This window comes from Perognathus longimembris, chromosome 15 (genome assembly GCF_023159225.1).
Source record: "Perognathus longimembris pacificus isolate PPM17 chromosome 15, ASM2315922v1, whole genome shotgun sequence".
In the NCBI taxonomy this organism is placed as follows: Eukaryota; Metazoa; Chordata; class Mammalia; order Rodentia; family Heteromyidae; genus Perognathus; species Perognathus longimembris.
Window position 1 is genome coordinate 18,749,093 of NC_063175.1, and position 13,572 is coordinate 18,762,664.

General features: G+C 40.6%; 1 protein-coding gene across 1 annotated transcript in view; it reads right to left on the minus strand.

Moving 5' to 3' along the window:
- Positions 1-13,572, minus strand: part of Abhd3 (abhydrolase domain containing 3, phospholipase) — a 59,139-nt gene that overhangs the window by 26,898 nt on the left and 18,669 nt on the right. The window contains exon 4 of the mRNA XM_048363450.1: positions 10,616-10,661. Coding sequence (XP_048219407.1) covers positions 10,616-10,661 — 46 coding nt within the window. The remainder of the gene's footprint in view (positions 1-10,615; positions 10,662-13,572) is intronic.

Here is a 13,572-nt window from a genome sequence, read left to right on the forward strand (position 1 = left end):
AGCCTTGCTTGTACATGAAACTTACTAAAGAATATATATGTATATATACACATATGTATATACATATATGTATATGTTCTATGTGTATGTTCATCTGAAACAAGGGAATCTGGCTTCTGGATAGATAGGGTTCATGGATCAGGAATTTTCAAAGCTTGCAGAGAGTTCTTAATGTGCCACCAATGTTGAGACTCAATGGCTCAAAGAGAAGAGTGGGAGAAAATGAAAGCTGAGCCAAGACAGGCAGGGAGAGGAGCTCAATGACAAAAATGGTAAGGGCTACCTAGAGTAAGTTAGAAGGCAAATCTATCCTTTAATGAATCTCTGGGGTACTTGGGGATTTGATACAAACATCTCATGCCTTATAGTATCCTATATTGCATGTAATGAGCACTCAGTAGATATTAGCTATTATATTATTATTTCAAAATTCTAGAGCTGGGCACCAGGGGCTCATGCCTGTAATCCTACCTACTCAGGAGGCTGAGATTTAAGGATCTGGTTCGAAGCCAGCCTGTGCAGAAAATAGAAAGGTCCCCATGAAACTCCTATGTCCAATAAACTACTCAGAAAAAGCTGGAAGTGGTGCGGTGGCTCAAGTGGTAGAGCACTAGCCTTGAGTGCAGAGGCTCAAGAACAGCGCCCAGTCCTGAGTTCAAGCCCCATGACCAGCAAAAAACAAAATTGGTGTGTGTGTGTGTGTGTGTCGCTACTGGAGCCTGAACTCAGGGTCTGAGTGCAGTCTCTTAGCTTTTTTTTTTTTCCTAAGTGGAGCCATGGCTCCTCTTCTGGTTTTCTGGTGGTTAGCTCAAGATAAGATTCTCATGGACTTTCTTACTTGGGCTGGCTTCAAACCATGATCCTAAATGTCAGCCTCCTGAGTAGCTAGAATTACAAGTGTGAGCCATTGGTGCCCAGCTTCTTCAATTATTTGATTAATTATTTTTCTTTTGGAAAAAAATGGGCAAGGGAATACCTAAAAGAGCAAGCTGGACAAGTTTTTTGTGGCCCCACTGGCATTAGCCTTATGCTGCCTGATTCCCTTATCTCAGGCCATAAAAGAGGGCTCAATTCTTTCTGGAAGCCTCCTTTGCAAATGGGCTCAGGAGGGAAAGGAGTTCCAGGTCCCTCCTAATCTAGAAGTCTCCCTCCATGGCAAAGCCAATGGGGCAAAACTCAGTAGAAACGATAGCAGTTTGAGATCTGATCCGAGACCTTGGGTTTTTGTTTTTGGTACTGCAGTTTGAATTTATGCTTCCTAAGCAGGTGCTAAACCACTTGAACCATACCCCTCAACCATCAGAGCTGAGAACTTAACCATGCACAGCAGCTGAGATTTGAGGGAGACATGGCTCAAGGGAGTCATTCTTAGGTCTCCCTGAGGTTCTCAGCCTGAATTGGAAGGTTGAGACACTAGCCTGGGCACTCTGAATTCCTTCCCTAATCAGCTTTCATATTCTTCTTTCCCAGACATGTCCATATCTATAAAAGGAGATTTGAAGACCTCTAAAACAGAGCCATTCAAAGTGCCAGCACAGGTGAGTGCCAGTCTCATAATATAAATCAGCATGTTGCTTCTACTGTCAAGAGTAGAGGACTGGGGGCATGGCTCAATGGTAGAGCAGTCTTGCCTAGAAGGCAGGAAGCCCTGTGTTCAATCACTTGTTTCACAAAATTAAGAGTATTGCTTTGAGGAGGTGGGGATCACCTTGGGTGTGTGGGAACTGAATTGGTTTACATCCTTTTTTCTAAAAACCATAATTCATATACCTTTTTAAACTGGCAAATAAACACTGTACATATTTATTGGTACAATATAATGTCTCAAAATAAGACTGCATTATATGATGGCTAAATTGAGTAAATTAAATAAATATTACCTCATGTACTTACTTTTTGTAGTGAGAACACTTAGTAACTACTCAAAATCTACTCTCGGGGAGAACAATGGAAGGGGCAGCAATAATCAAGATGCATTATACTCATAATCTGACTTGTAGAATTGAAACCCCTTTGTACAACTGCTTATATCGACCCTCTTAGCTATTTTCAAGGATACAATATGAGCCTTTGTTGTTAACCAGTCATCAAGTTGTATAATAGCTCTTTGGAACTTACTCTTCCTAAATGAAATTCTCTCTTCTGCCAAGTATTTCCCCACTTCCCCACCCCACCCTCCAGTAACCAGCATTTTCCTCTGTGCTTCTGTGGCTTCTAAACTGTTTATATTCCTTCTCAGCTTACCAGGGACTGGTACCAGGCTGTGAGGAGTGGGAGGTGATGGTGATACCTAGACCATATTTTGAGCAGTGCAGTTTCTTCCCTTTCCTTCTTCCTTTCCTCCTTTCATTTTCTTTTCTTTCCTTTCCTTTCACTTTTTCCTTTCTTTCCCTCCTTCCGTTCCCTTCCTTTTGCTTTCCTTCCCTTTCTTTTCCTTGTGCCTGTTCTGGGGCTTGAACTCAGGGCCTACATGCTGAGCTTTATTTTGCTTTAGGCTGGTGCTCTATCACTTGAGCCACAGCTCCAGTTCTAGCTTTGTGCTGGTTAATTGGAGATGAGAGTCTCAACAACTTTCTTGCCCAGGCTGGCTTCAAACCTCAAACCTCTGTTCTCAGCCTCCTGAGTAGGATTACAGGAGTGAGCCACTGGCATCCAGCTTGAGAAGCATAGCTTTGCAGACTGTTCTTGCTTCCATCCGACCAGCTCTTGACTTGAACAAGGAAATGCCTGAAGGAACTTTTCTTTTCAGTGACATATAATTTCTATGCATCATATAATCCACCCATGTAAAATGTACAAGTTAGTGATTTTTAAAGTATTCAAAGTTGTACAACCACCACTGCCACAATTTTAGAACATTTTCATTACCCTTAAAAGAATGTCTCTGCCATTAGCCCTAGGCATTCACTAATCTACTTTCTGTCTTAGAGAGATTTGCCTCTTGTGAATATTTTATATAAATGGAGTGATATATGTGGCCTGTTGTTACTAGCACTCAAGCATAATGCCTTCAAGGTTCATAGGCACCCAATACTTTTTAATGCAAACATTCCATGACATGACAGGTTACAGTTTTTTGTTTATGCATTCATTTAATGGGAGATCTCTGGGTTGTTTCTACCTTCTGGCTGGTACAAACAATATTACAGTAGATACACATGGACACATTTTTTTTTTTGCCAGTCCTGGGGCTTGGACTCAGGGCCTGAGCACTGTCCCTGGCTTCTTTTTGCTCAAGGCTAGCACTCTGCCACTTGAGCTGCAGTGCCACTTCTGGCCATTTTCTGTATATGTGGTGCTGAGGAATCGAACCCAGGGCCTCATGTATACGAGGCAAGCACTCTTGCCACTAGGCCATATCCCCAGCCCACATGGACACATTTTGTGAGAATATACATTTTCACTTCTCTGAGCAGTGTTTAAGTTTTTGAGGAACTACCAAACTATTTTCCAAAGAAGCTAGAAGGCTTTCCTTGTAGGCTAGGTATAACCCTATGGACAACAACAAACTCAATTTTCAATAAGCTCTTTGTGAATTATCGTTCCTAAGCTAAATTCAGTCATTAATTGGTTCTATTAGGGAGCTTGTAACTTGGATTCCTAGATTCTTTTTCTTTTTAATTAAAAAAAATTTTTTTGAGTTTGTTCTGGAGCTTAAAAACAGGTCAGGGCCTCATAGTCTACCACTTGAGCCACAGCTCTACTTCTGGCTTTTTGGTGGTAAGTTGGAAGTAAGACTCTAATTGATTTTCCTGCTTGTGCTGGCTTTGAACCATGATCCTCAGATCTCAGCCTCCTGAGTAGCTAGGATTACAGGTGTGAGCCACCAGTGCCTGGCAGGATTCCTGGATTCTTTTTTTTGCTATCATCACATTTATTCAAACTGATATCACATGGCTTCTGTTAATATACACTGAGAAAAACACATTTCCTGGATTCTTATCCTTGAAAACGGATCTGTAGGGACAGAAGAAAAAGTTCCATCTCTTTTGAGCACGCCCAGAACCCTGCAGGATATCTCAAGTTCGGTCTACAGAGACTAGGGATGTCTGTCTCCTACAGCTGACAGCCGGGAAAGGAGGAATGCAGGCTTCACATTTCCTTGTGAGGAAGCTCTTTGCTTTTCTCACCCCCTTCGATGACTAGTAGGAAATGAGGACAATGTGTGGTGGCAGACTCACTTCCTTACCTGATCTGTAGGGACACAGTCTAAGTACATCTCTGACTTACTTTAGCAAAGCATTTATAGTGTTCTCCTCCCTCCACTAGGAAGACTGCTGACCCCTACATTTCATTTCACCTTTGCCAATTCTTTTGAACTTCATTTCAGTTAGAGACAGGTCCTTCTTGTGTGATTTTTGCCTAGTGTGTCTTTTGTTCTGTTTTATGCCTACCCTAAGGGCTTTCTTACTCTTGGTCTGGAACAAGGAGAGGTATAAATAAACAAGACTTCTAGGGAAAGCAACAATGACTCCTAGCTCTCTGAGAAAGTTATCAACGGACCTCTAATCCTTAATATTGGCATCTTGGTTGTATAATCCAAAACTTAAGAAAGGATTGAAAGGTTGAATGACCAAAATATAATCAGAATTCTGTCCTTTTAGAACCACAAATTTTGTCTTTTTTTTTTTTTTTTTTGGCCAGTCCTTGGGCTTGGACTCAAGAACTGAGTACTATCCCTGGCTTCTTTTCACTCAAGGCTAGCACTGCACCTCTTGAGCCACAGCGCCACTTCTGGCCGTTTTCTGTATATGTGGTGCTGGGGAATCAAACCCAGGGCCTCATGTATACGAGGCAAGCACTCTTGCCACTAGGCCATATCCCCAGCCCCCCATGTCAATTTTTATGATGGTAATTTAATTAGGTCAATTTTATTGAATGGCCAAAAAAATGTAATTACAGTTAAATCCTTTTAGACAACTATTTAAAATTTTATTATAGTATATATTATATGTTAATTATAATTAAATAAGCAGTTCTTATTCTCTAAGGATCTAATATGTTAATACAGTAAAATTATGCCTTTGATGAGGAAAAGCTTTATTTTACAGCACATTTTATGTTACTCCATGTAAACATCTAACATCCTTATGAAGTGGTATGTGTAAACAATAGTGTTGTTTTTTTTCCCCTTAGGGAAGAATCAGAAAGTTTATTTGACTTGTCTTCTCTTTCACTTAGCTGGTTAGTGATGGGAACCAAACTTGAACTTTAAAATTAAAAAAAAAACACATTTTGAACAGTTCTTCAAATACACTATGACTTTCTTTCAGATTTTTTTTTTTTTGCCAGTCCTGGTACTTGAACTCAGGGCCTGGGCACTGTCTCTGAGCTTCTTTTCCTCAAGGCTAGTACTCTACCACTTGAGTCACAGTGCCACTACTGGCTTTTTCTGTCTATGCAGTGCTGAGGAATCGAACCCAGGGCTTTATGCATGCTAGGCAAGCAGTCTACCACTAAGCCACCTTCCCAGCCCCTACACTATGACTTTGTAACAACTCAAAGTATTCTTAGGGGTTGGTAAGTTGCTGCATTCTTCAAAGTAAATTTTTAATTCTGTGTTAGCTTTCCAACACTATGGCAAAACATCCTGAGAGGGAAAAAATAAGTTTAAAAGCTGCAAGGTTTATTCTGGTTCAGTTCCTAAGGTTTCAGTCTGTAGTTACTTGGCTCAACTGATAGACCATTTGAGTTCTCTCAAGCTCTATCTTGCCAGGACTTTGAGTTCCATACCAAGTACTACAAAAATAAAAATAAAATAAAATAAAATAAAAACAAGACAAAAAATAAGTGGGAAAGGAGTGAGGAAAAGAAAAGAAGCTGCTTAAGAAGCAGGTTCAGGTTGAGGGTATGGCTGAAGGGGTAGGGTGATTGCCAATAGCTATTGTGATTCAACGTTCAACCCCCAATACCCCAGTCCCACCATTATCTTAGCATTTGTTATAGTTTGGATCTGAAATGCCACCCAAAGGCCATGCGCTAAAGGTTCAGTTGCCAGTTGAGGGTGGTGTTGGGAGATGGCAGAATCATTAATGTAAGGACTGTTTGGATCAGAGGACATAGGTCACTGGGCAGGTGTTCTTGTATATTTTGGCTTTCCCATCCCCTCCTTCTTGTCTGCCAAAAAGTGAGCAACTTTGCTCTGCCACACACATTCTCCATGATGTTCTTCCTCATCACAGGTGGTGACGGCAGAAGTGACTCTGTGGCTCAAGTGGTAGAGAGATAGCCTTGAGCAAAAAAGCTCAGGGACAGTGCCCAGTCCCTGAGTTCAACCCTTAGGACCAGCACACACCCACCTCACCCCGCTACACACATTCTTTTTTTTTTTTTTTGCCAGTCCTGGGCCTTGGACTCAGGGCCTGAGCACTGTCCCTGGCTTCTTCCCGCTCAAGGCTAGCACTCTGCCACTTGAGCCACAGCGCCGCTTCTGGCCATTTTCTGTATATGTGGTGCTGGGGAATCGAACCTAGGGCCTCGTGTATCCAAGGCAGGCACTCTTGCCGCTAGGCCATATCCCCAGCCCCCGCTACACACATTCTAAGGACTCAGTAAATACTACATAAAATTATTGTCCTCATTATCAAGCCACAAATAAATAACTCCTATTCCATACTCTTTCATACTCTTTGTTTGCTGTACTGAGAGTTTATGTACCCTTCTTTCTGGAGGTTCAATGTGATAGCCTTCAGGATACAACTCAAAATTCTACCATCACTATGATGTCCTCACAGCATCTCCAGACAATTAGCTATGTCTTCCCTCTTTGAGCTCTGAAGCCTTAGTAAATCTTCCTACTTTGATCCTACTTTTGTTTATGAGACAAGGTCATATAGCCCAGGCTAGTCCTGCAACTGTGCAGCCTAAGCTAGCCTCAAATTCACAATCCCCCTGCCTCAGCCTCCTGAGAACTAGCATTACAGGTATGCACTAACACACCAAGCTCCTACACTTACAGTTGATATGGAATTGCTTTTGACTCTGAAATTGAGCTGATAAGGAATAGGGTGGTTTTGTCTTATTGACGTGTATAACTCATCTTTCTGCCTTGCCACTGCCTCTGTTTGTTTGTTTGCCAATCCTAGGGCTTGAACTCAGGGCCTAGGCACAGTCCATGAGCTTCTTTTACTCAAGGTTAGCACACTACCACTTGAACTACAGCACCACGTCTAGCCTTTTCTGTTTATGTGGTACTGAGGAATTGAACCCAGGGCTTCATGCATGCTAGGAAAGCACTCTACCACTAAGCCATTCAAAGTTCTGGTTTTAACAGACACATAGACATGCTTTCTGAACAGACAGATATTTGTCCTTCACTTCACTTTTTGTCCTTCACTTTATGTCCTGACACTTTATGGTGTCACCTAAGAGACACCTCTAGCATGCTATTTCCTAGAGAGCATCAGATTATGTTTTCCTCACTTTTGTGTAGGGGATATACATGTTAGAATGAATAGTAGATGGGAGCTCCTCAAAAGACTATGCTTAGACTAGGCCCATGATGGAAAATTCTGATCTTTCTATTCAAAGTACTGTCTATAAGATTCTGAAAGGGCTAGCTTAAATGAGGAAATGTGAACCTTCTCATCAAACTATTGATTATAAGGCACTTGAGGAAGGCTATAAACACTTTTACAACTTTTTCTTTTGCAAGTTTATTGGGCCCAAGTGACTACAAAGCAAAGTATAAGAGTTATGTTCTTCCCCAGTGCTCATAAAGCATTCACATTTGTCACCAGTATGTTTTCATTTCCAGCATGACTTCATATTTATAGTCTTAGTGTCATTCTCTAATGAATCAAAACAGTTCCTTCTAGTTTTAATAGGATTACCTTTGACCTACTGAAATGCTATTTCAGTGCCTTTAATAATTTATCTTCCAACACAGCTTTCCTTTTCCCTATCATTCCCCTTTGCTTTCTATTTTTTTGTTTCGTCAGTTATGGGGCTTGAACTCTGGGCCTCAGCGTTGTCCTTGAGCTCTTCCGCTCAAGGCTAGTGTGCTACCACTTGAGCCACAGTGCCATTTCCTCTCTTTCTATTTTTGTGCCAGTACTGGGGCTTGAACTCAGGGCCTAGGAGGTGTACCTTTGCTTTTTTCTTTTGGTGGTTAACTGAAGATAAATGTCTTACAGACTTTTTTTGTGTCCTGGCTGGCTTTGACCTGTGATACATAGATCTCAGCCTCCTGAGTAGCTAACAGGCAAAAGACACCAGTACCTGTTGTCTTTCTTCCTTCCTTTCCCCCCTCCTTTCTTTCCTCCTTCCTTCCCTTCTAACATTCTTTCCTTCTTTCCTGAATTTTTTTAAATTTTGAGACAAGGTCTCAGTATATTACTCAAGATGGTATTGAACTTCTGGGTTCCAGCCTCAGCATCTTAAATAGCTGGGACTATAGGCCCATGCCACAGTACCTGGATCAACTTACAGGTTTGAACATCACATAGAATTATGACTTGCTGGGCTGCGGATATGGCCTACTGGCAAGAGTGCTCCTATACATGAAGCCCTGGGTTCAATTCCCCAGCACCACATATACAGAAAACAGCCAGAAGTGGCGCTGTGGTTCAAGTGGCAGATTGCTAGCCTTGCGCAAAAAGAAGCCAGGGACAGTGTGCTCAGGCCCTGAGTCCAAGCTCCAGGACTGGCAAAAAAAAAAAAGAAAAAAGAAAAAAGAAAAAAGAATTATGACTTGTTAAGAGGTGGATAACTTCTAAATTAGCAAAAACTAGTTTAGACTAGTTTAGACAGGGATGGCAGGGGGGAGGGAGACTTAATTTAAAACTTAAAAGCCCCAGTTCTACACACTAGAAACTACATTGAAAATGAACTATACAACTTGTGGGTAGGGATGGGAGGGAAAAACTGGGAGAGAGCAAGGGAAGGAGTGACACTATCGAAAAAAAAAGTAGTCTTTATCTGATTTATGTAACTATAACCCTTCTGTGCCTCACCTTTATGACAACAATAAAAATATTAAAAATTTAAAGCCTTATTTAAATAATCTACTCACGCTTGTAATCCTAGGATTGGAAGGATTGTGGTTCACAGCCAGCTTAGCAAAACAATAAAAATAAAAAAGAACCCACTGCACTCAACAAAAATATGGGTGAAGTGGAGAATGCCTATCATCCATTATATAAAAAGCATAAATAGGAAAATTGTGGTGCAAGCCAGCCTAGGCAAAAAGCAAGACCCTGTCCAAAAAGATAACAACAGCAAAAAAAGGACAAGTAGTGCAAGGCCATCTGAGTTCAAACTTTGGTAATGACAAAAAAGAAAAAAAAAAGAAAGCTAAATGAACTATACAACTTGTGGGTAGAGGCAAGAAGGAAACACTGGGAGAGAGGGAAGGGGTGATGACACTGTCCACAAAGAAATGTACTCTTTACCTAACTTATTATTTTTACCTGACTTTTAGATTTTTTAGATTAAAAAATAAGATCAAAGGGGTGACATGGATCAACATACATTGTTGTATTTATAAATTGATTTGTTGAATGGTAATTCCTTTATACAACTACATAAACATAATAAAAATAATAACTTAAAGTGTTTGTATTAAAAATAATGTAAATTAGTATCTATTGATGTTAGGATAAGTACAAAGTTGTCACACTAGAATCTTAATTTTTATAGAAGCAAAAATGTATTATAGGGGCTGGGGATATGGCCTAGTGGCAAGAGTGCTTGCCTCGTATACATGAAGCCCTGGGTTCAATTCCCCAGCACCACATATACAGAAAATAGACAAAAGTGGCGCTGTGGCTCAAGTGGTAGAGTGCTAGCCTTAAGCAAAAAGAAGCCAGGGACACTGCTCAGGCCCTGAGTCCAAGATCCAGGACTGGCAAAAATAATAATAATAATAATAATAAAATAAATAAAACAAATTTTTAAAAAATGTATTATATACACATATCATCTTCATTAATACAGAGTTAATATTTCTCTGGTGTATAATTATGGGTCTTGTAAATTTCCTCCTTTTTGTATATATTTGTATACCATGAACTTGAATCAACAAATTTTGCATATACAACTTTTCCATAAACAAGTGTTTTAAATTAAAAAGAATATGCTTTTAGTATAAAACTGGAAATAAGCTGGGCTCATCCCTATAATCCTAGCTATTAAGAAGACTGAGCTCTGGGCTGGGGATATGGCCTAGTGGCAAGAGTGCCTGCCTCGTATACATGAGGCCCTGGGTTCGATTCCCCAGCACCACATATACAGAAAACGGCCAGAAGTGGCGCTGTGGCTCAAGTGGCAGAGTGCTAGCCTTGAGCAAAAAGGAAGCCAGGGACAGTGCTCAGGCCCTGAGTCCAAGGCCCAGGACTGGCCAAAAAAAAAAGACTGAGCTCTGAGGATTTCAGTTTGACATCACCCAGGCAGGAAAGTACATGAAACTCCTGTCTCCAACTAACCACCAAAAAGCTGGAAGCGGAGCTGTAGTTCAAGTGGTAGGGCACCAGCCTTGAGCACAAAAGCTCAGGGATAGCACCCAGGCCCTGAGATCAAAGCCCAGTACTAGCACTAAAAAAAGAAGAAAGCAAAAATCTGGAAATTATTCTTTTATATTTTTTAAAAACTTAAAAATTATTTTAAATTTACTTACCAAAAGACTTTCTCCTGCTACTCCTCTGTTGTTAAAAACCACACATCTAAAAAAACAATCAGGAAATGTTATTTTTATATATGATTTTTGTCATGATATACTCTTCTTAAATTTAATTTAAATTTTGAATTAGCATTCATTAATTATATGAGAGGTTTCATTGATAATTCCATACATTAACAGTGTACTTAGAACATGTCTACCTTACCATTATATTCTATTTCTCTCCTCCCTCCTCCCTTCTTTTTTACTGTTTACTGAGTTTCATTAAACTATTTTCATATATATACATATTATATATATATTTCCCCTTTCTCCTGATCCTTCCTCACGCAGACCTCCTTTCATAATTATGTCCCATTAGCTACTTAAAATATCACCATCCCCCAACCCAAACAAAACAAAACACCATGTCAGGTGACTCACACCTGTAATCCTAGCTACTCAAGAGGCTGAGATCTGAGGATAGTGGTTTGAAGCCAACCCAAGTAGAAAAGTCCGTAAGACTCTTGTCTCCAATTAATCACCAAAAAGCCAAAAGTGGAACTGTGGCTCAGGTGAAAAAGGGAAGCAAGAGCATGAGACTCTGTGGTTAAGCTCCAGTACTGGAATATACACAAACAAACAAAAAATCCATTAAAAAAATTCACTTATCCAATCAGTGAGGGCCATTTAGATCTCGAAGTTTTCTCTTCTTTTTTTCAGTACTGAGATTTGAACTCAAGTGCTTCCTCCTTGGTAGGCAAGTACTCTGTTGCAGAATCATAATTCTGGCACTTTTTGCACAGTTTCTTATATATGGATGCACTTATTTATTTTTGTGCCAGTATGGGGGCTTGAACTCAGGGCCTTGAACTCGTTCCACTTTTTCCATGTGCAGCTGGCATTCTACCACTTGAACTACACTTTCACTTTGGGCTTTTGCTTGTTATTTGGAGATAAATGTCTCAGACTTGTCTGCCTGGGCAGACTTTGAACCTTTGTTCTCAGCTCTCAGTCTCCTGAATCACTAAGATTTTATGTGTGAGAAAATGATCACTGGTGCTGCACTGGTTATTTTTCCCATAGGGTCTCATTTTTTGCCTGGGCCCACACATAGACTTCACTTTACCTATTTTACACTTCTCTTCTTGGCTGGAATGACAGAAAAGTACCACCATGCCCAGCTTCTTCCATAGAAATGAAGTCTCACAGATTTTTCTGTCTGGGCTGGCCTAGAACCAAGACCCTCCCAATCTCAGCTTCCCAAGTAGTTGAGATAAAGGTTCATGCCACGGAGCTTGCAACTGGTTGAGAAGGGGTTTTAAGTGGATGCCCAGGGTGCCCTTGTCCTGCAATTCTCTCAATAATCTCATCTTCCCAATTATCTAGAATTCTGTTTTGTTTTGTTTTTTTGCCAGTCCTGGGTCTTGAACTCAGGGCCTGAACACTGTCCTTGGCTTCTTTTTGCTGTAGGCTAGCACTCTGCCACTTGAGCCACAGTGCCACTTCCGGCTTTTTCTATATATGTGGTGCTGAGGAATTGAACTCAGGGCTTTGTGCATGCTAGGCAAGCACTCTACTGCTAAGCCACATTCCCAGCCCTCCTGTCAATTTTGTGTGTATTAACTATTTCACCATTGGAGATTATTATTACTTTTTTAGCTCTACTTAAAAGAAGGGGAATGGTCCAAAAATCTCAAATATCCATTTTTTTGGGGGGGATGGGGGAACTAGGAGATATACTTTATTTGACTTACATAAATGAAACTTTTAATGTACTGTAAATACATGTAGAAAATGTCAAATCTTAAAAGACAGAGTCTCACTATATTTCCCAGGCTGGTCCTAAGATTCTGAGCTCAATCAAGTCCTCCTGCCTCAGCCCCTAAAAAAGCTAAAATTATAGGTACCATAGTATCACTTGGCTGGTGCTTTTTGCTCCCCCCTTCCTTTTCCACTTTCTCTTTCTCTCTAAGAAAAGAAAAATAGGCTAGAAACAAATAAAATTCAGGTTTACCATTTATCTTCATTTGCTCCAGCACCTAAGTCACTCAAGAATTGTGACCTTGGGACTGGGGATATGGCCTAGTGGCAAGAGCGTTTGCCTTGTATACATGAAGCCCTCGGTTCGATTCCCCAGCACCACATATACAGAAAATGGCCAGAAGTGGCGCTGCGGCTCAAGTGGCAGAGTGCTAGCCTTGAGCAAAAAGAAGCCAGGGACAGTGCTCAGGCCCTGAGTCCAAGGCCCAGGACTGGCAGCATGAAAAAAAAAAAAAAAAAGGATGCCCGGAGCTAAAAAAAAACCTCCCATGCTCCTGGATTGGGAGGATTAGTAAAATCAAAATGGCAATATTGCCTAAGGCTATCTACAAATTCAATGCAATACCCATTAATATCCCAACACCATTTTTTAATGAAATAGAGGAAGCAATCCAGAAATTCATATGGAACAATAAAAGACCTAGAATAGCAAAAACAATCCTAAGCAGAAAGAACAGTGCTGGAGGAATTACAATACCCAATTTCAAGCTGTATTATAAAGCTATAGTAATAAAAACAGCTTGGTATTGGCACCGGAACAGGCCTGAAGACCAATGGAACAGAATTGAAGACCCAGAAATGAACCCACAGAACTACGCCTACTTAATCTTTGATAAAGGAGCTAAAACAATAGTATGGAAGAAAGATAGCCTCTTTAACAAATGGTGCTGGCAAAACTGGCTCAACACATGCAACAAACTAAAACTAGATCCTTATATATCACCCTGCACCAAAATCAATTCCAAATGGATTAAAGACCTCGAAATCAAAACAGACACCCTGAAAACACTAAAGGAAGGAATAGGAGAAACACTTGGGCTCCTTGGCACAGGACGGAACTTCCTTAACAAAGACCCAGAAAGGCTACAAATCAAAGAAAGGTTGGACAAATGGGACTGCATCAAACTGCAGAGCTTCTGCATGGCAAAGGA